We start from the raw sequence: 23514 nt of genomic DNA, 5'->3' as shown, positions 1-23514 counted from the left end.
CTCTGCTTAGAGGCAGAGAAGGGGTTGTCCAGAGAGGGAGGAGGAGGAGGACCACGAGACGTCTGGGGGGCGGGGTCCAGAAAGCCTAGAGAGAAGAGAGCGCCAGACAACATCAGTGTTGGGGACGCCGGCGTGGCCGTCCTGGGCGGTGACGTCACCTTCTCAGGCCCCGCCTCCACCCCGCCCCGCCCCCAAGGCAGATTGTCCGCCACGGGCCACCGTAGCTCCTCCAGCCGGCGAACATGGCGGCCGCCGAGTCCAGGCAGCCTCCGGGGCCGGGTTCGGAGAGCGAGGACGAGAACATCCTTTACGACCTGTTAGTCAACACGGAGTGGCCGCCAGAGACGGAGGTGCAGGTGGGCCGCGTGGGGGGCCGGGCCGGGGCCTGCCCAGCAGGGGACGGACCACGGGCTGCCCTGGGACCTCGGAGCCACGTCATCTGTCCCGCGGGAGGGGCTGCTCACTCCGGGGGGCGGGGCCAAGGGCGTCGCCATGGCAACCGTCCTCCTATTCCCCCCCCCCATATTCCCCCTCCACCCCCATGCCGGCTGGCGTCTGGGGATTGCCATGGCGACCACATCCAGGGCTCCTGCCCTGGGCCTCAGTTTACCAGTCTGTGGACTGAGGGGTTTGGACCAGGGGGCCCCTTCGGGGTTCTAGGTTTCAAGGACCCCCCCATTGATAATCTGTGTTTTAGGTTCAAAGGGCACCCTAACTCTTAACGCCTCACGTTCTAGGCTCTGAGGCCCCTCCCTGCTCTGATACACTACGTTGTTGGTCCTAAGGGCCCTCCCATCTTTTGACTTTTGTGTACTAGGTTCTGAGCCCTCCCCAGCTCTGACAGCTCACATTCTAAGTTCTGAGGCCTCTCCCAGCTCTGATGACCCATGTTCTAGGTTCTGAGGCCCCTCCCTGCTCTGATGACCCATGTTCTAGGTTCTAAGGCCCCTCCCAGCCCTGATGGCCCATGTTCTAGGTTCGGAGGCTTCTTCCAGCACTGGCCCCCCATGTTCTAGGTCCTGAGGTTCCCTCCCAGCCCATGTTCTAGGTTCTGAGGTTCCCTCCCAGCTCTCAGTCTGGGGTAGGAGCCTCAGGAGGCCTCTTTCCCCTGGCCCTTGGCTGGGGAACATCACCCAGGACTCCTCCCTTCCCTCAGAGCCCCTCCTCGGGGGAGCCACTCCGTAGCACAATTGTTTGTGTATGGCCTGCTGTGTGCAGGGCACGTTCTGGGTGTGCCCAGTCCAGTCTCATTTTAGCCTCGTGATGGTCCGAAGAAGGGGGGTTTATGGGAGAGGCGGAGGCTCAAGGGCTGCCTCAGGGCTCAGTGCATGTCCTGCTCTGGGTCCTCCCCTCTGGCATTCGGGTCAGTTACCCCTTGCAGCGGACTGGGATGACTTGCAGACCTTTTGTGCCACGTCATGTGGACAGTGCATTGTGGACACTCACCACGGCTTGGCCGTGGTGTCTGCTTTTTTTGGGGGGGTGGCTATTATCATCCGTGTGGTGCTGGGGAGCTTAGGCCATGCTGTGTGTGGGAGGGAAGGCCGGGCCCTGTGACCCGGGCGGCCCCCCTGGGCCCAGTGCAGGTCTGCCCTGTGCCCCTGCCGGCCCGAGGCTGGCCTTTCATGCATGAAGCAGTTGCTGCCCTGGCCCTTGCCCGGGCGGTGCCCATTTCCCGCTGGGCACCCGGCCCTCACTGCGCCTTTGCTCAGATGTCTGTACTGTACCCTCTTCATTTCAATCCAACAGGAATCTTTTTTAAGGCATTATAGGCTTTCCTCCCAAGCCCTCCTCCTTTCCACGATCGCTGGCTCCTGTTGAGGACCAGGCATGCCCCCGGTCCCCAGGCTCACACAGGCTGTGTGTCATCCTCACTTCCCCCTCAGCCATCCCACGTATCGGATCTCATGCCGATCTTGTGTTCTCCCTTCAGAACACCTTTCACCCAGCCCTGGTGTCTGCTCCCTGGTGCAGGCCCGCCTCCCCTCAGGCCTGGCCTCTGGGGGAGAGGGTCTCCCCACTTTTAGGCTCTCTCTGTTCCCGTTTGTCCCCCCTCAGCTGCCAGAGAGACCCGCCTGAAGCACCTCCCGCCCTGTGGTGAAGTGAGGGGAGGGGAGGGCTTCCTTTAAAGCAAATCACCAACTACAGAAGGATTGGGGTGTTTTTATTTTTGTGATTGCAGCCCAGAGGCCCCAGAAAACACGGCGCGTCCTTCGTCATCACAAAAGCGATCACAGGTGAGGACTGCGGGCTGAGGTTTGGGAATTCTGGGGGATCCCGGACCACGGTCAGCTGCTGGAGGCTCTTTAGGGTCCAGGGCCATCGTCAGGTGTGCTGGGCACCCTCAGGGGCAGCCTGTTCTCCTCACAGACTGACCAGTCACACCTGGAGAAGCTTCCCAGCCAAGGGCTGCTCTCCTCCCCCACTTCCTCCCCTCTTCCCCCTCCAACCTCCCCCTCCTCCCTCTCCCACTCTGACTTCCCCCTCCCCTTTCTCTTCTCTTTCCCTCTCCCTCCTCTCTTCCTTCTTTCCTCCTTCCTCTTCATTCCTTCCTCTCCTCCTCCTCTTCCTTGAGCCAGTACTTGAGGTAGACGAGGCCACAGGGAGAGGGCGGCCCAGGCTTGTGCTGATCCCTGAGCCATCTGCAGTTTGCTTGCAGAGCCAATGTCACCTGAGTACCCAAGGCCCAGATTTGAAGGTGGTTGTGTCACCTAAAATTATTGCTACCAGTTTTGGTAGTAAGCATTTATTACTAATAATATTGTATATGAGTAAAGCATTGACCGAGCGTCTCCTTGACTTCTCGTGGTCTCCTCCTTCAGACCTACATTGTCCTAAGAGGTCCAAGAGAGTGACCCTGGTGTGGCCAAGGGTTTTATCCTCCTCACATAGAGACCACTCATTATATGTTGATCAGAGCTCATTGGTTCTTCCCCGGGTTAGATAAGAAAGTCTGTCTCCATTTCCTTTGTTCCCTTGGGCTCATCCACAACGGGAGCTGAGCTTTTTGGAGTGGGGGAGAGAGAGCACTAAACCTGATCTCTGGGTCTCCCCTGAAATCCATTATTGCTGATTGTTTTCTCAGCCTTGGCTGGGAGGAGGGGCCCAAGTGGGCTCCTAAGGGCCGGTGCCTGATACTGAAGAGATGGTCACTCCCTTGCCTTCTAAGGTCCTCCTGTATAGGTTCTAGACTGAGCTTGGCACCTTCAATCACGGAGTCTGTTCTAGTTCCGGAGCAGTTTCAGTGGGTGTGTGTGGAACCCGGCCAGCCTTGGCTGCTGTCCCTGAATTTCAGTGCGGTGGGCACAGCAGGTGCAGATTAATTCCTTATCTCTGTTTAAGGGCCCCGTGATTCCTCTCTTATTCTTAGAGAGTCTGCCAGAGGGTAAAAGGGATTTCTTTTTATGTGGCTAATGAACGTGAAGTGGGGGGAGCTGCCTCTCAGAGCACCACTAGGCTTTTGATGGTCTGCTAGAGGTCCCACTTACCGATCTTTTCTCGCACAGGCCCTCTGCACTTCCTCTGGCAATACATCTGGTACAGGTAAGCCTTCTGCGCTCTGTGGGGGCCCCAAGCCGCTGAACAGGCCGGGGCCGCCCTGCGCAGGTGCAGCGTGTGTGCTTGGGGTGTGAGCGCCGTCGCGGTCCTGGGTGCCTGTAAGGGAAGGGAGTTCTCCCACCTCAGTCATGACCTGACGCAGCCCCTGAGGTCTGAAGAGCTTCCTGTTTTGTACCCACTCGGCCTCTCCCCTAAAAGTTAGGAGCTCTCCAAATACAAGGGCTTCTCCCCACCCCACACGCCTGACTCTGTGACCTCGGGGTGCGGCCTCCGACCTCAGCCTTGGTCTTCCCTTTATAATCTCACCCTGGGCTTTAGCCGGGTGGCCAGGGTGGGCCTGATGGGTGCCAGCCTCTCACCGCCCCCGGGCCGTGGCCCGTGACCCCTTCATTCCACTGGGGATGGACCCAGTGCTCTCCTGAGCAGCCTTGGGGTTTCCCGATCAGGATCCTGCCCCTGGGCCTGTGAGGAAGCTCGGCTGGGACCAGCCTCAGCCCCAGCCTCCTGGAGCTAAGGGTCTGAGCCGCAGGTTCAGGTTTTTATCTTTGCTTTGTAGCAAAGCATGAGAAAGAAGGGAAAACAACAGCATTTCAGCAAAACCAACCAACAGTGGAGGCCCCTGCACCCCATGTGTGACTTAGGAGGTCACTCCTCAGGAGATGGCAGAGGCCCGGACACTTTGAGTCATGGGCCCTTGGTCTGGGAGATGGGAAGGGTGTGAGTGTGTGTTTGTGTGAATGTGTGTGGTGTGTGTGTTTGGTGTGAGTGTGAGTGGTGTGAGTGTATGTGAGTGTGTGTTTGTGCTTGTGTGAGTGTGTGTTTATGTGGGTGTGTGCGTGTTGGTGTGAGTGTGTTTGTGTGTGGTGTGAGTGCGTTTGTGTGAGTGTGGTGTGAGTGTGTGGTATGAGTGTGAGTGAATGTGTGTGTGTGCGCGTGCGCGCTCGCACATGCATTTCACACCCAGCTCCTGGCCCCAAGCCTAGTGTTCTTCCCACATGGCCTCTGAGAGCCCTGATGTGATTCTGCATTCCGGGTGCCGGTTCCTATTGGTTCTGAGGACCTGGTTCTAGATCTAAGATCCCTCCTGGTTCTGTTGGATTCAGTGCTCACCCCCTTGGGTTGTAGATCTAGGCTCTGTGGCCTTTCTGCCTGCAGCCCTGCTAACTTTTTTTCAAACCGGAATGTGCCTGTCGTTTCAGCCCTACGACGTTTTTGCTCCCTGAAGGACTGGTTCGTTTGATCAATAAGCAGATCAACTGGCATTTAGTGCTTGCCAGGTAAGGATCGATGATTTTCCTCCATTAGTTTGGATTTCAGAATCATCTCCTGAGTGAGACTATGGTTTGGAGCCTGGGGGACTCCTCCGTGAGGGGTTTGAACACTTTCCCATCAGCATAACGTTGCTTGTAGTCATGACAAAGAAAGGACACTTGGTTTCAGGTGTGACTCAGTGGTTGTAGCTGAGTGACTTTTTGTGGGGCAGTGAGGGTTAAGTGACTTGTCCAGGGTCACACAGCTAGTAAGTGTCAAGTGTCTGACGTTGTATTTGAACTCAGGTCCTCCTGAATCCAGGGCCTGTGCTTTATCCACTGTGCCACCTAGCTGCCCCCTTCCCCCTGAGTGACTTTTGAAGCCTGCTGCATCTCAGGTGCTCTGGGGTGGCGTCCGCACACGCTTGTCTGGCACTTTCCTCCAGGGGGCTTCTGGGGCCCCTTCCCATTTCACAGAGTAGGAGGCTTGTCCACCTTTTGAGGCTGCATCTGCCTCTGAGCCATCCTCCCAGGGGCCCTTGTTGGCCCGGTCTCACCTCCTCACCATCTGGCCGGAAGAGGACTTTAGGGGAGGAGTCACGATCAGCAGGGAAGGGCAAGAGGTGGGCAGGTGTGGGCAAAGCTCAGATGGCTGTGAGAGGGTGTCCCTGAGGACAGAGGGAGGGAGCGAAGCCCACGTGGCCACAGCCTCACCCTTCGGTTTCCTTCCACAGCAACGGGAAGCTCCTGGCCGCTGTCCAGGACCAGTGCGTGGAGATCAGGTAATCCTTGGCTTTGCTGATGTTCAGTGTGACCCGAGGGAAAATGTCCCTTGGCACATTTGAACCAGGAGGAAGATGAGATGAAAGGGTTTTTCCACTTGACCTTAGCTTAATTTTGCTAAATGAGCTTTGGGGGATGATATCTTAGCGGAGCGCACAGTAGGACTCCTGGCCCTCAACCTGTCATTTCCTGGGCCCTGGGAATCACACTCATTCTGTGCACTTGAGACCTTTCTCCGAGGACTGCTGTGGCCTGGGCTCTCTATATCAGGCTTTTTAACTGGGGATCCCAAGCAATTGGTTTCCTTTGTAATCTTTTATTTTGTGCATTGAAAAGCATTGCTGGGAAGGGGCCTGGGCTTCACCAGACTAATACCCAAGGGTCTGTGGCCCTACAAGGTGCAGGACCCTGCTCCAAGGGAAGCCTCTCGAGGTTCAGCCGGGCCATGCGTGGCCTGGCAGGTCAGTTCTAGCGCTCTGGGTGGCCACAGCAGGCCCCACAGAAGCCAGCCACAGGGATGACCCACGGGCCTTTCCGGCCGAAGGTGTGCGCTGGGTGTGCTTCACCACGTCGGCTTCTCTCGCATTACCTTGTTTGACGAGGCATCACTGATTGTCGGAGGAGCCGTCCCAGCCGATGTTGCCGTCTCCCTTTATGGTTTCAAAATGTCTTCCCCGCAAAACGAGAATCTGCTGTTATGGAAACACTCTGGGAGGAGGCTTTGTCCTTTGGGGAACCTGGCAGATTGGGCGTTATTCCCCCCCCCCCCTGCAGATGGGGTGCTCACCCCTGGGTCCAGGTGGGACAGCTACAGTTCCCCCCTTAAAGAGAAGTTTTCTCAGTGAGATGTGGGGCGAGGTCCTCTGCTGAGCGGGTCAGGGGGACGAGAAGGCACACAGAGTGGCTGGCCGGTGGAGAGGCTTCTGCCATCGTCCGGGGTGGTGGGGGTAAGGGCCTGCACAGGGGTGGGGGGCAGTCCCTGTGTGAGTGGGGAGGAGGGAGAGGGAGGAGCTGAGGAGGCTGGTACGGGGCGGCTGGGCGGGTGGTACGTCCCGGACAGAAGCAGGGCAGGGACCAGGATGAGGACGTTTGGGAAAGGAAGAATTCTGTTGGGGCATGTTGAGTTTGAGATGCCTAGCGGGCATCCATTTCAAAATGTCCACTAGGCAGTTGGTCATGGGCCTGGCAGTCAGGAGAGGTCTGCGTGCAGGGATGTGTGTGGGGGAGAAGGGGTGCTTCGTCAGGGAGTCCTGTGTCCTGAAGTGAAGAAGGTTTGTCTTTTTTTAAAAAAGTCTAAACCATTAGTTCTTCACCTTTTTGTGAGGCCCCCCGCCCTGGCGTTGTGGGGGGAACCCTGACCGCCTCCGTAGAATTGTGGTCTCAAATCACAGCAGGAAATGCTATCTTTTGGTTAGAGGTCAGCGAAAATAAAGGTGTAATTTGTTTTTCCCAAGGAGTCCATTAACTTCTTGAAATCTTTGCAAGGACGGGCCCCAGGTTAAGAACCTGGGTCTCAGCAGCCGCTTCTTGGAATAAAATCAGCCTTGATCACATCCAAGATTCTTTGAAGGGCTTAGAAGCTGATGCGAGAGAAGTGAAGTCATTGATGCTTCTGTGTGACATAAGGGAGAGGCTGGGGAGCCTGGGCCTGAAGCTGGGGCTCTGGGCCGCTGCTCCTTCCCTCCCGCATCACCATCTCTTCTGGGTATGAGGGGCCTTGAGCTTCTTCCTCCTTTGACGTCCTTTTTTGTGTCTACTGTGCTTTTCTACCACCCTCCCTTCTCTTCCTTTGGCATCCACTTGGGGCCCTGCCCTGAGATCCAGAGGTGGCCCCCGAAATGAGGTAGAGTGAGGTCAGGGAGATCAGCCCCTTTGTGGGTGCTGGGGCTCCCTGCCTGGCCTTGTCTTGCTTCTGTGGACCAATGTGGAGTGAGTGCCGAGGTGAGCCAGGGAATCGGAAGTCCTGCCTCGGACCCAGAGCCTCTCGTTCTTGAGGCCGACCAGTGCAGGAGGAGGCTGGGTTGGTGCATTTGTCGGGCATCCGTAGGGGTGGTGACGATGTCTGCTTGGTTTGTTGTCTTACAGGTCTGCAAAGGACGAGTTTACATCTATCATCGGGAAATGTCCAGGTAGGAGTTGGTTATTTTTGAAATGGAATTTTAATCTTGTGTTTTCTCTTAAAAAGGAAGAGAGCCCAGGCATTGGAAGGACAGTTCGTTTATCTGTTGTTTATAACTTTATAAACTTTAGGCACTTCTGGATCTGAGATCTTCTGTTAGTCCCATCCCTCCATGGGTGCAAATCTCAGCCTGTCCAGCTCTCACCTGTTTCCTCCTTGGGTCAGCTACTCATTTTGCTCAGGCTCAGGGTCCCTTGATGTGGGGTGTGGCTGAGGGGCATGTATCCCATCCCTTGGTTATGGCTCTCTCTGGCCCCGAGTCTCACTCCTCTCAGTGGCCCCCGTGGCTCACTCCTCTCTCTGGCCCCAAGGCTCATTCTCCTCTGTGGCCCCAGTGGCTTGCTCCTCTCTTGGTGGCCCCCATGGCTCGCTTCTTTCTTCGTGGCCCCCGTGGCTCGTTCCTCTCTTGGTGGCCCCTATGGGTCACTCCTCTCTTGGTGGCCCCTGTGGCTCGCTCCTCTCTTTGTGGCCCCCGTGGCTTGTTCCTCTCTTGGTGGCCCCCATGGGTCACTCCTCTCTCGGTGGCCCCTGTGGCTCGCTCCTCTCTTTGTGGCCCCTGTGGCTCACTCCTCTTAGTGGCCCCCATGGCTTGCTCTTCTCTTGGTGGCCCCTTGTGACTCGCTCCTTTCTTGGTGGCCCCCGTGGCTCCCTCCTCTTGGAGCGCATCCTTTTAGCCCCCTCTTTAGGGCAGGCCTTTGTCCATTATGTGGTGCGGCCTCATTGTACCCATGATGTGCTTCCCGGTGGCTTTGGGGAACTGACCCTCAGGTGGGGTTTTCTGAGACACTGCCCTCTATGACTCGCTGTCCTGTGGTTTGAAGGAAGACAAGTAGTAAATGCTGGTTGGAGGCAGTTCCTTCAGCCCGTTTTTCAGCTGGTCAGTTGTGGGCTGCGCCTCTTGTCCATCTGAGGGGACTGTGTTAAGAAGGGAGCATCAGTGTTAGTCGACATTTATAGAGTCACATGGGAGAACTCAGAACGAGCTGTCCCTTGAGACGCCCGTGGATAACATCGAGCCTTCATGTGGCATTCACGTAAGATTTGCAGAGGCCCTCCCAGCAGCCTCATAATGGCCATGTCACAGCCCCATCTCATAGGCCAGGAAACTCAGGCTGAGAGGGGCCCAGTGACTTGCCTGGGATCTCGCTGCAGGTGTCTGTGGCTGGATTTGAACCCAGGTCTTCTGAATGTTCAGGCCAGCGCTCTTTCCACGGCCCCACCTACACTGCAGGGCTGTCACTGAGCCAGGGAATGAGATTAGATTTTCATGTGTATTGGACATGCTCAGACCCAGGCGTGCGTGTGCACGTGCGCGCGCTCTCTCTCTCTCTCTCTCTCTCTCTCTCTCTCTCTCTCAGACACACACATGGTGGGAAGCCCTCAGGTCTCGGGCAGGGCGGGCATCTCTGCTTGAGCAGAGGCCTCCCTCACTGGCCCTCAGCTCCCTCTTCTGTAAAAGGGGAAACCACCTGCTCGCTGCTGTGAAGGGTTTGCCTCGTACCCCTCGGCACCACGGAGGTGTAAGTGGCATTGTTCCCCTCAGTGAGCTGCACGAGAGGCCCAGACGGCATCAGGAAAATGGCCATTTCTGAGCCCAGGCCTCTTTTGAAAGAACGGCACTGAGGGTGGGCAGTGGGTGAAGCCCTGGGCCTGGGGCCCAGAAGACCCGAGATCAAATTCAGCCCCATTTACTTCCTATTGGGTGGCTTAGTTTCCTCCTCTGTAAAATGGGGATGAAACAATAGCCTTGTACCAGCCGGGGTTGGTACAAGGAGCAAATGAGAGAATATTTATGAAGCGCTTAGCGCAGTGCGGCGCATAGTAGGTGCTCGGGGAATGTTTTCCCCCCTCTGCCCTCCCCTCCCCAGCCCAGTACAGGCTCCTCTAGGGCAGGGACTGTCTCCTTTTGTCTGGACTTCTCCATCACTTTGCCTTGGCCCCAGCAGGACACAAATGTGTGGGGCAGGGGTCATGTGCTCCGCAGGCCTCGTGGCTGCCTGTTCCCTCCTCATTCTTGTTCTGGCACCGCTCGTTTTCTGGCTGCTCCGTCATCTCCCCCCCACCCCGCCCCCTCCCCATGCTGTTCTATGGGCTGGACATTTTCTGAGGCAGGCGGGGCTGCCTGGGGAGGCCTCGGGCTCCACCCTCCTGTAGAGGAGGGTTGTTGGCCCCGTCACCTTGATCTGGCCCATGGACCCTCCCGGGAGGGGTGAGGGGAAATGTCCCCTGCCTTGCCTCCTTTGGGACTCGGACCAGGCAGAGCTAACTTCAGGAGGCCTGGGAGGGGAGGGGCCTCTGCTCCCTCCCTGGCCTCCACCTCACGTTTGTGCCCTGAGGGTGGCCCTCGACCCTTCTCCCCATGCCCAGAGCCCTTGACTGGTTAATGGCAACGTCCAGCCCAAGGTTACCCTGACACCTCCAGCTGGGGGGGTGGGGTCATGGCCTCAAACTAGAGGCACCCCTGGCTTCCCACATCTGGGGAAGCTACGACTCCCTCTTCTTGTCCCCTGGTTTTCCTTTCACCCCACAAAGATGTTGGAGACTTCTGGGTGACCAGCAAGAGCTAAGTGTTCTAGTCTGGGGACCCTATCTGTCCTGGCTGGTAGCCACCTCCCATCTGGCTCGGCTGATAATGGGGCATCCCTCCCATTCACCCTGACTTATGCCCTGTCCGCCAATTCGACCTGACTGTTGTCTCTCCCCACCCCCGTCCCTGGCTGATGGCTACCCGCCCTGCACCTCCTCCCGCTGACCTGGCTGAAGGGCACTCCCACCTGGCACAGCTGATAATGGGGCATCCCCCTATTCAGCTTGGCTCTTGGCCACCCTTCATCATCAGCCAGGTCAGATGGGGGGGCATGAGTCAGGCCGAGTGGGGGGGACGCAGGAATGCAGTCACTGACCATGGGTAAGAGGTAGGAGTCTTCCCAGGGGCATGGAGGGGATGGCGTGGTGGCAAGGTGGAGAGTCAGGGGTGGAGCCGGGGCATGTGGGGAGCAAGGGCTAACTGGGGGGCTGTTCCCTCAAAGCCCTCAGCAAGGGGGAAAGGCCCAAATCATTAGGTGACTCCACGTGTGAGTGCACGGATGCACAAGCACACACCCCTCACTGGCCGTCCTCAGGGGTGTGTGGCAGACCATGGAGCTTCTGAGTAGCAGGAGACAAACGTACCTTTAGATGCATCCCTTGAATGGTCAGAGAACCTGCCCCTGAGTCCCTGACCCACAGAGGCCGGGCATTTGCTTCAGGCAGCTCCCTGGACGTGGTGGCTAAATCAGAGATGAGGGTGACCATGCTTTCCAAAGAAGTTCCCACGCTGAATCCCCAGGCCCTCACAAATGACTGCTGATGTATGTTGGGGTCACTCAGCCCCTGGTCGGCATGGGTGCTTTGGCCCTCACTGCCCACGCAACCCTGGGCAGATGAATTCATTTTCCTGGGTCTCCATTTTCTCATTTGTGATGTAAGGCGCTAAAATTCTAGCTAGCCTGTCTAAAATATCTAATGAGTGGTCGCCAACAAATTATAAGCTTTTTCAACAGCTTAGATTTTTAAGCATTTATTAAGGAGAATAAGAATTTGGTGAAGAGAAAGAGAAAGGCCTAGATTCATCTATCTATCAAAGGGAGCGTGCATCTTTAGCTCAGCTCTCCACCAGAGTCCTCACGACCAAGAGGGAGAGCCCCAGCCTCTCCCCCTCTTCCTCCCACAAGCAAACATCACTTCCTGACGCCAAAGAAAAGCCACATGTCTTGCCCTCAGGCACTTTCTCCTCATGGTGGAGCTTTCCTACAGTAAGTCTCCAGCAGGTGGCGCCATTCCAATCATTACAGTAAAGTGAAGGAGTCTTCCTCTGTGATCCCTGAATCTTCCAGCCAGCATTTATTAAATGCCTATGACATGCAGAGTGCAAGGCATCACAAGGAAGAGTGAGCCAGAATCTCCACCCTCTGGGTTTACAGTTTAGTTGGAAAGATGAGCAATGAGCACACAGCAGAGGGTGGTCCCTCTGCCCCCCTGCCCCCTCTGCCCCCTCTGTCTCTGGCTTAAAAGGGCAGGGGGAAATTGCAGCCATTTTCTGATCCGTTTCTTATATCCACCTGCCCCCTTCCCTGTTGGGCCCCCGGGGACACTGATGCCTCCTATCCCATCCTGGATCTGCGGTTCTGGGCTTGGGTCCTCTTTTACAGAGTGAGTGGGCGGGCCTGGATGCCCGCATGCTCTCGGGCTTGCTCTCGGGCTCGCTCTTGCTCTCGGGCTCACTCTTGCTCTCGGGCTCGCTCTTGCTCTCGCTCCCTCGGGCTCTCTCTTGCTCTCGCTCCCTCGGGCTCTCTCTTGCTCTCGCTCCCTCGGGCTCTCTCTTGCTCTCGCTCCCTCGGGCTCGCTCTTGCTCTCGGGCTCTCTCTTGCTCTCGCTCTCTCGGGCTCGCTCTTGCTCTCGCTCTCTCGGGCTCGCTCTTTCTCTCAGGCTCTCTCGGGCTCGCTCTTGCTCTCGGGCTCGCTCTTGCTCTCGCTCCCTCGGGCTCTCTCTTGCTCTCGGGCTCTCTCTTGCTCTCGCTCTCTCGGGCTCTCTCTCGCTCTCTCGGGCTCTCTCTTGCTCTCGCTCTCTCGGGCTCTCTCTTGCTCTCGCTCTCTCGGGCTCTCTCTTGCTCTCGCTCTCTCGGGCTCTCTCTTGCTCTCGCTCTCTCGGGCTCTCTCTTGCTCTCGCTCTCTCGGGCTCGCTCTTGCTCTCGCTCTCTCGGGCTCGCTCTTGCTCTCGCTCTCTCGGGCTCGCTCTTGCTCTCGCTCTCTCGGGCTCGCTCTTGCTCTCGCTCTCTCGGGCTCGCTCTTGCTCTCGCTCTCTCGGGCTCGCTCTTGCTCTCGCTCTCTCGGGCTCGCTCTTGCTCTCGCTCTCTCGGGCTCGCTCTTGCTCTCGCTCTCTCGGGCTCGCTCTTGCTCTCGCTCTCTCGGGCTCGCTCTTGCTCTCGCTCTCTCGGGCTCGCTCTTGCTCTCGCTCTCTCGGGCTCGCTCTTGCTCTCGCTCTCTCGGGCTCGCTCTTGCTCTCGCTCTCTCGGGCTCGCTCTTGCTCTCGCTCTCTCGGGCTCGCTCTTGCTCTCGGGCTCTCTCGGGCTCTCTCTTGCTCTCGGGCTCTCTCCACTGCCTCCTGAGGCTCTGTCTCTAATGATGACGGCCGCTCCTCTTTATCCTACCCTGGCTTGGTGCAGCCGGGCACTCTGCTCGCCGCCGTCAGCCTCTGGTGCCCGGCTGCGTACTTCAGAGGAGGAACGTTTGGGGCCGGCGCTGTGGTTGATCAGGCGCTCCTCGTAGGTGCAGCCCCCAGCTCTCTCCCGGTGAAGGCCTCGCCTCCTTCTGGAAGTCTGCGTCTCAGTTGTTGATGTGCTGAGCAGGTTTTGGAGGCATTTTCGAGGGTGTCCAGCCATCTGGGGTGGAATTGCACACGGTTTGCTTCATGCGTCCTTGGCCTCTTAATCACAGTTTGAGGCTTATTCTTGCCAGACCTAAGAGGCACCGTAGTTGTGGGCAGGGGCTCGGGCCTGGGACGAGGGGGAGCCTCGAGTGCTGCCAATTTGCCTCCCTCTCCCACAGCTGGCTGGTCAGACCGAAGGCGGAGGGGTGAGGATGTCAGAGGGTTGGCTCCCATCTCGGGAAGTGGGTGGGGGCAGGGTCTGCGGGCGGGGAGGGTCTCCCTCACCAGCTGTGACGGGTAGGCCGAGGTGGGCCATCCTTCTCCATCTCTGTTACTCAAGGCCTGGGCCTCTTCCTTTGTAGTTCCCAAGGATCCTAGCCCTCAGTGGAGACGGGTGGCATGGAGTTATGACTGCACGCTGTTGGCTTATGCCGAGAGCACGGGCACCGTCAGGGTGTTTGACCTCATGGGCAGCGAGCTCTTCGTCATCCCCCCGGTACGGTACTGAGCCTTCTTTGGGGGGTCAGGCAAGTCTGGCCAGGGGAGGGGGGAGCAAGGAGGGAGGCAGGGCTCCTGTCCCTGCCTTTGGCCGGGCTTGGGTCTGCTTGGCCTCTTACCACCTGTGGGCCTTGGGCTCGTCCCCTCTCTGACCAAGGGCGGGGCTGGAGCAGCACTGCTGTTCCCAAGGCTCCTGGGCCGTGCCCATCAGGATGGTGCTGGTGTTCGGCCCGCCCCGGCCCAGGCTGCCTCCCGGTTCTCTCCCGGGGGCCCTGCTGCTCCAGCTTGGTGGTGCCCCCATATGCCAGTGCCGCTCATCCTCGGTGCCGCCCTCCATCACCGATCGGCGTTGGTCTGCCCACACTTCCGGTCACTGACTAGCGGGCTCTGGTCTTCTCTTCTGCAGGCCTCCACTTGTCCCCGGGATCTCAGCTGTGCCATTGCGGGGTTGATATTTCTAGAGTACAAAGCCAGTGCCCAGTGGTCCGCGGAGCTGCTGGTCATTAACTACCGAGGAGAGCTGAGGAGCTACCTCGTGAGGTAAAGCCAGGCCTTGGGGGTGGCCCAGTGCCCCTGGGAAGCCTTGTCCCCTCTGACCTTGTGTAATGGGGGGGCTTTCTCTTCTTTCCTCGCTCAGTGTGGGCACCAACCAGAGCTACCAGGAGAGTCACAGCTTCAGCTTCAGCAGTCACTACCCCCATGGGGTCTGCACCGCCATCTACCATCCAGGCCACAGGTGAGTGCGCAGTCGGGTGGGGCGCGGAGCTCAGGACAGCGCTGACGGCTGGGGGTGCGGTGAGAAGAGTGCACCTGCCCCTGCTCCCTCGGAGAGCCTGTGCCTCTGGACTCCCGGGGCAGGGCGGCAGTGGCCTCTCGCTCCGGGACTGCCCTGAGCCCAGCTGGGAACTTGAGGGACACACCCAGGGTGGGCAACCTGCTTCCCCAGCGACACGTTGCTCGCTTAGCAGCTTCCTGGAAACCTGGCCCCTGGGGGAGCCCTCCCTGGCTGGGGAGATGAGCAGATACTTTTCAACTGATTATTTTTTTCTAAATTAAAAAAAAAAGTTGAGAATGACTTTTAGAAATCGCTGCAGATTCGAGAGGAAAGGAAAAAGAAAGCTGGTTTAGTTTCCTAACCACCAGAGATGTCTGAGAGAGGGAGGGGCTGCCTAGGGGGCAGTAGATTCTCCCACGCTCTGAGTCTGCCAGCAGAGGTGGGATGAGGCCTTGGCTGGAAGGGCACAGGAGAGATGTTGGGTGGGTAAGGGTCGAGTGCAGTGGGAGCCAAGCTCCCTGCCCCCACTGAAGTTCAGGGATCCTGTGGTCCTTATTGGCCCTGACCGGAGCACTGTGGGTGGTCTCTGGACCCCACGCCCTTTGTGAAGGCTCTGTGTGCATTGTTGTGCCCAGAGCGGGCATCCATCCCCCGGTGTGACTTGGAGAGTAGAGTGTGCATCTCGGCTCCGGTACTCCCGAGAGCTTGGGGGCATCTGCCCGGCCTACTGGGGCTGGCGTCTGTCACCTTTGAGCAGGTGGCCCAGAGGAGTGGGGGGGGCCTGGTCTGGCCCTGGCTCACTGGGCCTGCTGCTGTCCCTTGGTTGCCTCGCCACAGCATGGGTTGGTCTTGTGTCCGGGGGCTCCAGGGTGTTGTGTGCGCCAGAACAGGAGTCCAGCAACAGCTTTGGGGGGTGTTGGGTTTGTCTGGACAGAGACGCTGGGCCTTTGCTGTGCCGCAGTCCTTTCTTTGTGTAAGTTTGAAGGATGTTCCTGTGCGTGTGTGAGGAAATAATCGGGTTTGGGGAACGCCCAAAGGCCCCCCTAAACAGGGGGACTGATTGGATTGACTGACTCTGCTGATTAACTCACTTAACATTAATTCAGTGAAAATCACACCTGCCTGGCCCTCAGAGGGGATGAACTCTGATCTCAGCATGGGGCCACACTAAAGTCCTCGAACCAGTAGATTTGGTTGATGGTAGCCAATGAGCTTGGAGCAGTGTGTAAGGACCGCCTCTTCCGGAGACCTAGAGGCAGCTTCTACATGGAGTTACTCTCAGACTCTCTCTGAGGCACTCCAGGTGGCAGAAGCCGGCCAGGCTGGAGCTCTGGGCTAGATAGGCCTTCTCTTAACTTTCTGACCCAGGCGTTCTCTTTTTACTAATACTTGGTATGCTTTAATAAATGCCTAATGCCCCCATACTGGTGCTAAAGCTTCTCATTTATAAGTAACAACTATATTAGGAACCCCAGCTAATTTCCCCCAAAATTGCAACAGAAAAAAGGCGACCACACGTATAGTTTTTGTATTTTTGTGTTTGTTTTTTTGTGGGGCAATGAGGGTTAAGTGACTTGCCCAGGGTCATATAGCTAGTAAGTGTCAAGTGCCTGAGGCAGGATTTGAACTCAGGTCCTCCTGAATCCAGGGCTGGTGCTTTATCCACTGCGCCACCTAGCTCCCCCCCACACATAGTTTCACTTGTCACACAGGTCAGAAGGATGGTAACAGGCTCTTCCATGAGTCCAAGTGTCCTCTTGCTTATAAAATAAGCACCTCATCCTAGGATAGGAAGTCTCACTGGGCCGGCTTCTCACAAAGAGGGCACCTGTGGCAGTGTCAGCCTCGACACTTCACATCTTGTATTGTTCATGCGTGACTCATATTAATTCTCAAATTTGGATTATGCATCTAGAAAGTGAATAGGCTCATCTTGATGTGCGAAGCTCAGTTGTCTTGGATGAGGTGACCGAGGGGGCCCAGGCAGAGCTGCACTGGAGTCATCCATACTGGCTTGTTTTCTCTGGTCGGGGGAGCTGGCTCCTCCTTTGGTGCGCTCTTCGGTGCCAGCAGCGGCGCTCTGTTTATCAGCTTGTGTCCATTGTGATCATTACATTGGGTACAGTGATTCTGAGAGATTGTCTCTTGTTGTTTCATTCAGTGAGGCAGAGAAAGCTTGTAACCAGGGGCTGCACAGTGGGGATGGTCATAGGCCCACCTCACAGGCACTGGGGCAGGGGAAGTGCCCCACACATCTTAGAGGTTCTGGACATGGGCACTCTCCAGTGCCCTGGCTTCTTCAGTCTCTCCCCCTCTATTGGCTCCTTCCCTCCTGTCCGCAGACACGCCCATGTTTCCCCATTATCCAAAAACCCCTTGACCCTTCCGTAGTCCTCTGTCTCTTCTGCTCTTTTAGTGTCCTCCCCCTCCCTTCCTCTTGCTCTCTTATTAACCCCTTACGGTCTGGCTTCTGACCACCTCGTTCCACCTACGCTCCTCTCTCTAAAGTCACTGATGATCTCTTAGTCACCAAACCCAGTGGCCTTTTCTCAGCCCCCGTTCTCCATGACCTCACTGTGGCCTCCTCCTTGATACCCTCTTCTTGCCAGGTTTTTGGGACTCCCCCGCTTGCCCTCCTGGTCCCTCTCCTCCCTCTCTGATCACTCTTGTCTTTTTTTGCTGGATCTTCCTCCAGATCATGCCCTCAGTAACCACAGGTATCCGCAGGGCTCTGTCCTGGGCCTCTTCTCTTCTCCCTCTAGACAGTTTCCCTTGGTGAGCTCATCAGCTCCCGTGGGCTTGATGACTGTCTGTGCTGATGATTCTCAAATCTGCCCATCCTGCCCTGAGCCCTCTGCTGACCTCCGACCTCTCCTCTCCAGCGGCCTTCCAGAGCTCTGCAACTAGACATACAGGGGACATCTGAAACTCAACTGTCCAGAACATGGCCTCCCCGCCTCCCTTCCCTATGACTGTTGAGGGCAGTACCACCCTCCCTCAGGCTTGAAACTCTCTCTCAACTTTCCATCCCACAAAACAAAACAAAACAAAACAAAACAAAACAAAAACAGTGCCAAGGCCTGTTAATTTCGCCTTGGCCACATCTCTGGTCAGTTTCACCTCTGTAGCATCTCTGGTCAGTTTCACCTCTGTAGCATCTCTGGTCAGTTTCACCTCTGCAGCATCTCTGGTCAGTTTCACCTCTGCAGCATCTCTGGTCAGTTTCACTTCTGCAGCATCTGTCAGATAAGCTCCCTTCTCTCCTCTGACATGGTCCCCACCCTGGTGCAGGCCCTCATCTCACACCTAGACTAGTGCAGTAGTTGCTGGGGAGAGAGTCTGCCTGTCTCAGGTCTCTCCCCTCTCCAGTCCATCCTCCATCAAGTCACCAAGTGCAGGCCTGACCATGTCACTCCCCCTATTCAAAAAACTCCTATGGCTCCCTAGCATCTGCAGCAGCAAATATGAAATTCTTGGTTTGGCATTCAAAGCCAGACCTTCTCTCCCCTTATAGTTTTCTCACTCCTCACTTCCTGTGATGTCCTCTGCAATTCCATGCCATTAACCTTGCCTGTTTCTCAAACGAGCTGCTCCATCTCCTGTCTTCTGACTCCAGGCATCTTCACCGACTTTCCCCCAGGCCTGGAACGTTCTCCTTCCTCTGCTCCAAATACCTACCTCCCCGGCTTCCTTGAAGTCCTGACTTAAATCCCACCTTCTCCAGGAAGCCTTCCCCAACCCTCTTCATTCCAAGGCCTTCTCTCTTTTGACGATTTCTTACTTATCCTGTCTAAAGCTTGTTTGTGCATAGTTGTTTGCTGGTTGTGACCTCCTCCAGGGCAGGGCCCAGTTTTTGCCTTTTTTGTGCCTGGCACATAGTAGGTGCTTAATAAATGCCCATTGACTGACATATATAAAGTGCTCTGCAGGTTTGAAATGCTTTATCAATGAAAGCTGTTATTATTAGTGGAGAGTGGTTTTTGGCCCTTGTGAATGGTTCTGGGATGATTCTGTAGACCACATTGGGTGGGTAGCAATCACTTACCTTTCTCTCGCTAGCAGAGGGGAATGGGGTTTTTTAGTGTTTCTCATATTAGACACTAAAGGAACAGCTACATATAAAATTGTGCTAGTAAATTTTTCATGGATTCTCGAGACAGAGTTTATTGTTTTGTGGCAGACTGCTTCCAGGAAGCCTCTTGATGCTTTTGGCTGGACTTGTCGGCTAATGATCACGGTGTTTTCATTTGGTCCAGCCGTGGAGGGTGATTGCTGCTATCGGTAATGGAGGAATCAGTGGCCTTTGGGAGATCAGTGTGCGGCAGCATGCCTGGAGAGTTGGCATGGCAGTAATAGAGTTGACCCTGAATAGAGTGGCTTGCTCTTTTTGCTTTTCAGTTTTTCATTTCTTGACATTTGGTAGCATTCTTCCTCCTTAGAGCCCAGAGCCATCTTCTGAATTGTGGTGGTCTTCCTGTGCTCCAGGAGAGCGGCCCTTTTGTCTGGGGCTCTTTATACGTGATTCTAGAGTGGAGCCTCATGCTCTGGATTTCTAGAGATGGCTGCCTTGGGGCCAGTTTGTTCATAGTGGAGGGTAAGGATTTTCCTGTGTGTTCTGTGTTCTTGGCCAACACTTGACTCTTGACTAAAAGGTCTTGAGTTTTGAGCCTGCTCCAGGCGGCTAAAAACGTGCTTTGCTTAAGGGGACTTTGTAGCAGCGTCTGGCTTCCAGCTTCCTGTCAAATGGAGAAAAAGAAGAGTTTTTACCCTTTCTTTTGACCTTACCAAAGAATTATTATTATATCAAATTATTATTCGAAAGTGGTCCTTCACCCCAGTAGTCTTTGGGAGTAGTGACTGGGTCCCTCCAACTAGGATGCATTGCGGCCATCTTGGGCTGACTCTTGGAAGACCTTTTAACATTTTAAATTATGTTTTGCTCATGATTTATTTTTCCCTCTCTGAGAGAAGAATTTTTTTTATTGTTGTTTAACTTGAGGCAGTAGCTTCATTTCATCTGTCACTAAGTTTCATTTGTCTTAAAAAAAATCTTTTCAATTATAAATGTACTCCTGTGGATGTGATGGGCTTTCCTGAATCTCTGAGAAAAGATTTATTGAGATGCAGCTTTTAAGAGGTGGTTTGGGCCAGGCTGGAGTCTCTGCAGTTGCTTCTCATTGTGCTGGTGCCTCTTGCCATTGGCTTTTTTGCATTTTTGCTTTCCCTGGGCAAGGGAGCACTGAGCCCTCTCCATTGGAATGTAGGCCATTGAGCCATCTGTCTTTGGTCGTAGGCATGGGGCTGGCAGGAACCTCAGAGGTCCGTGAGTCCAACTGTCCCGTTCGGTTGATGAGAAAACTGACGTCAAGTGAGGGGAGAGTTCCCTAGGGACGCAGAGGGGGCCTCTGTTTCCAAAACCATTGCTCCCTCCCACCCCCCATCAGGGTATAGGGTTTAATTCCCAGAAAGGACTTTTAGAGCTTTCGATAATCAAGTGGAAAAGATGAAAAATGTGTAATTATAGGAGAGGTAGAGAAACAAAACCTCTCGAGTGTTGATGAAAATCCCGTGTTTTGATGTGTAAAAAGAAGACTTTCTCCTCTCCTTCTGAGGTCTGCTGAGGCACATGAGGAAGGATGTTTTCACACTGACCTAGATGGGCTCATTCTCTCTTGATTAACCCGAGGGAATGGAACTAAGAGTTTTAAAAGTCCATTATTTAAGTTTAGAACAGAATGTGTTGAGGGCATGTGGGTTCCCATTTGTGTCATAGGAGAAGCAGCAGAGTTAATTGGAATGTGAAGCAGGCACAGCGTTTGTCTTTCTTTACAAGGGCGTCCTTTGAAGGTGGCTGAACCAGTCTTTGGGGATGGAGGTCGAGGGGGTGGAGCCCACTGATTGCCAAAGGCCCTTCCTGTTGTAAAGCCCACGATTTCTTTCTGACCTTGACGACATCCCTGTGCTTTGATTTCTGGAGAAAACGTTAGAGAAGAGGAATGGGAAATCTGGTTCTGTTGGGGAGCCTAAGCTCAGAGGCTGCTTTTCCTGGAGGACCCCTCCCCCGTGCTGCCCCCATCTTAAACCTGAATACAAAATGAGAAGAGAAAACCAAGAACGTTGCCCTGTGCGCAGCAGAACGCAAGAGGGTTCAATATAAGCTTCCATTTCAGGAAAATCTCTAGAATAAATACTGCATGTTGTTTCCCAAGCTGCCGGCTTTTCTTTGCTTCTTTGTAGGCTTTCTTTTGTTCTCTGCCGGGCACTTTTTACTCCCCCAACACACACACACTCACACAAGAAGACTGCAATTAAATGCCAATGTATATGATGTTAAGGGCAGTTAAGGGGTCCCCTTAACTTGTCTCCTTGAGTCGTCATGTTTTCCAGAAACACTGGACCCCTGACATCATTTGTTTGTACCCCAAGCTGGATTCCCTGTGTGTCCTTGGGAGGCAAGACAGGTGCCAGCCAGTCTTTGCCAGGCTGGGAAATTGGCTTCTGCAGCTGGGACCCTGTAGATATGCAGACCATCCTGTTGTGGGGGAAATTAGTGGGGGATGGGGTGGTTTGGGGTTCTTAGGAATTCCTCTTTAAAGAATGACACCCTCTCCCACACAAATCCAATTAGAATAAAATAATATTTATTTAGTGCTCGGGAAAGGAAACCAAGAGAGAAATCCTTGGACTTCTCATGGGGAGAAGCAGATACCTTTCTAGAGGACCAATGGGGTGATCATCTGGCTGTAGAAAGTTCCCTTTTTGGGGTGATCACCCAAGGGAAGATTGTCCCCCACTGGTGGTGGCTGAGAGGCAGCTCCCACTTCTGGAGCCATCTCAGCCCCGCTCCTGCCACTCAGGCAGCAGCCATGCCCACTGGGCTTCTCTCTCCTGCTTCAAGTTGGGTCTTAAGAAGACCCACATCAGCTGGCCAGTTCAAACTCTAACAGTCCTAGCCCCGGAACAATCCTATCTTCATGGGGGCCTTGCTCCTCCCCTGTGGGAGGGGCTTTGTACCTCTCCCCTGCTGCCCACTCCCCCTCCTCTCTTGTTGCACTGTCATAAACATGCAGACCTCTGTAAGCCCTGGGGACTCTGGCTTCCATTTGCAAGTTCATGTTTCCTAATCAACAATCCATATACACAGCTATCTATAAACACACACACACACACACACACACACACACACACACACACACACACACACATATATGAATTCATCCATATATATTTAAGACCATGCAGTGTATAGTTCCACCCGTCCTCTCTCAGGAGCTGGCCAGCATCTTCCTTCATAGGTCCAAGTTTCTCCATGTCTTTCTATTTTTGGGCGAGGCAGTGAGGGTTAAGTGACTTGCCCAGGGTCACACAGCTAGTAAGTGTCAAGTGACTGAGGCTGAATTTGAACTCAGGTCCTCCTGAATTCAAGGCGGGTGCTTTATCCACTGCGCCCCCTAGCTGCCCCCTCTCCTTGTTTTTCTGAATCAACCAGTTCAATATTTCCTAGACCACAGCAGTGTTTTGACCCAATCACACCCTCTCTGGGAGACTGTCTGTGACAGGTTTCTCTCCAGTTTTCAGCATCTCTTCTATTCTTGGCGGTGTGGGTTTTATTTATACAGGTCCCTTTAATTTAAAACAATTGAAAAGTGTCTTTGTTGCTGTCTTCTCAGTCTCTCGAGGGCTTCTGTTGGGTGGGGACTAGTGCACGCCATTTCAGAGGGCGCTATACCCTAGTCGTGGTGTCCATAGACCTTGAAAACCCTTCAGCTGATGCATGCTTGGACAAGCTGAGGTGTTGTCGTAGTCAAGTAGCAGATTATTGGCTGAGTGGGGACATGCACCGGGGGTTCCAAGGCTGTTTGTTGCAGGACCTGCCCCTCCTCTGAGCAGAGTTGGGCTCCTTAATGGTTTTTCGTCCCGCGTGACTCTTGGCCATGGCTTTCTCCAAGTCTTCCAGAGAGGGACCCACCTCTGATAACGATAATCTTAAGGGTTTCTATGTTGCTTTAAAGTCCCTCATGTTCTTCATCGTTTGGGAGCCCCTGGAAGTAGTCACAGCAGGGTTAGTCATGCCCCTGTTGGAGGGGAGGGAGTGGTCCTGCCTCTGGCCGACGATCCGGCTCCACGCGTGGTCCTCTGTTGGACAGGGCCGTCCAAGGTGGCCATGACGCCGTGGTGCCTCGGAAGCCACTGGATCCTTGTAACAAGCAGAGAATGCTGGGCAGAGCTCTCCCTTTCCTTATGAGCATCTCCTCTCCGGGTCCTGATGGTCATCTACAGGAGATGACACCTTCACCAACCTTACATGGAAACCAGGTCCATTATTAGAGGAGTGAGCTCGCCTGTGGGAATCAGAGAAGTCCCGGTCCTTATCATAGCAGGACAAGGGGGGAGGAGGGGATGCCAGGAAAAGGTGGCATGTGGGAGGAGGGGAAAAGGGCAGGACCCCTCCCCATAGGGAGGAACAAGGTGATGGCAAACCCCCCCCCCCCTTTTCCCTTGGGATCTGCTAGGCTGTGAGGAGAGGAGGCCTTGCAGAGAAATCAGCTCGGGCAGCCCTTTCATTGTATGTATGAGGAAGGCCATTCTGGTAGTAAGCGGCTGGATTTGGGCCCACTTCTTCTGACTCCCAGTCTGGTGCTCTTGCCTGTAGGGCAGCCAGGAAGATCTGGGTTCAAATCCTGCCTCAGATATTTGCTAGTTGTGTGATCCTGGACAAGTCACTGGGCCTCTCCCTGCCTTAGTTTACTCACCGGTAAAATGGGGATATTAATAGCACTTCCTGTTGTGAGGACCAAATGAGCTACTCTTCGTAAAGTGCTTAGCCCGGTGCCTGGCACATAGTATTTGCTTAATGCATGCTTCCTTCCCCCTTCCTCTCTCCCTCTCTCTTTCTTCTTTCCTTCTTCCCTTCCTCCCTCTCTCCCTCCCTGCATTGCCATCCTTTCAGGATGCTTAGTAAGGAAGAAGTTTCTTTTGCATCTGACAGCTTCACGAGTATATCTGGCTTCATCCCATTTTTTTCTCTTTCATAATAACTTGGATACCCACGAGGGATTGGTTAG

General features: G+C 55.0%; 1 protein-coding gene across 1 annotated transcript in view; it reads left to right on the top strand.

Annotated features, from left to right (window-relative positions):
• Positions 1 to 200: 200 nt before the first annotated feature.
• The window catches only part of NBAS (NBAS subunit of NRZ tethering complex), a 220832-nt gene continuing 197518 nt past the window's right edge, over positions 201 to 23514 (top strand). Inside the window, exons 1-9 of the mRNA XM_043985311.1 lie at positions 201 to 356; positions 2183 to 2237; positions 3507 to 3543; positions 4758 to 4835; positions 5543 to 5590; positions 7677 to 7720; positions 13539 to 13672; positions 14081 to 14214; positions 14312 to 14410. Of these exons, the coding sequence (XP_043841246.1) occupies positions 243 to 356; positions 2183 to 2237; positions 3507 to 3543; positions 4758 to 4835; positions 5543 to 5590; positions 7677 to 7720; positions 13539 to 13672; positions 14081 to 14214; positions 14312 to 14410 (743 nt within the window). The 5' untranslated portion in view covers positions 201 to 242. The remainder of the gene's footprint in view (positions 357 to 2182; positions 2238 to 3506; positions 3544 to 4757; positions 4836 to 5542; positions 5591 to 7676; positions 7721 to 13538; positions 13673 to 14080; positions 14215 to 14311; positions 14411 to 23514) is intronic.

Source organism: Dromiciops gliroides, chromosome 2 (assembly GCF_019393635.1).
Source record: "Dromiciops gliroides isolate mDroGli1 chromosome 2, mDroGli1.pri, whole genome shotgun sequence".
NCBI classification, from domain to species: Eukaryota; Metazoa; Chordata; class Mammalia; order Microbiotheria; family Microbiotheriidae; genus Dromiciops; species Dromiciops gliroides.
This window is presented reverse-complemented; position numbering and strand designations above follow the sequence as displayed.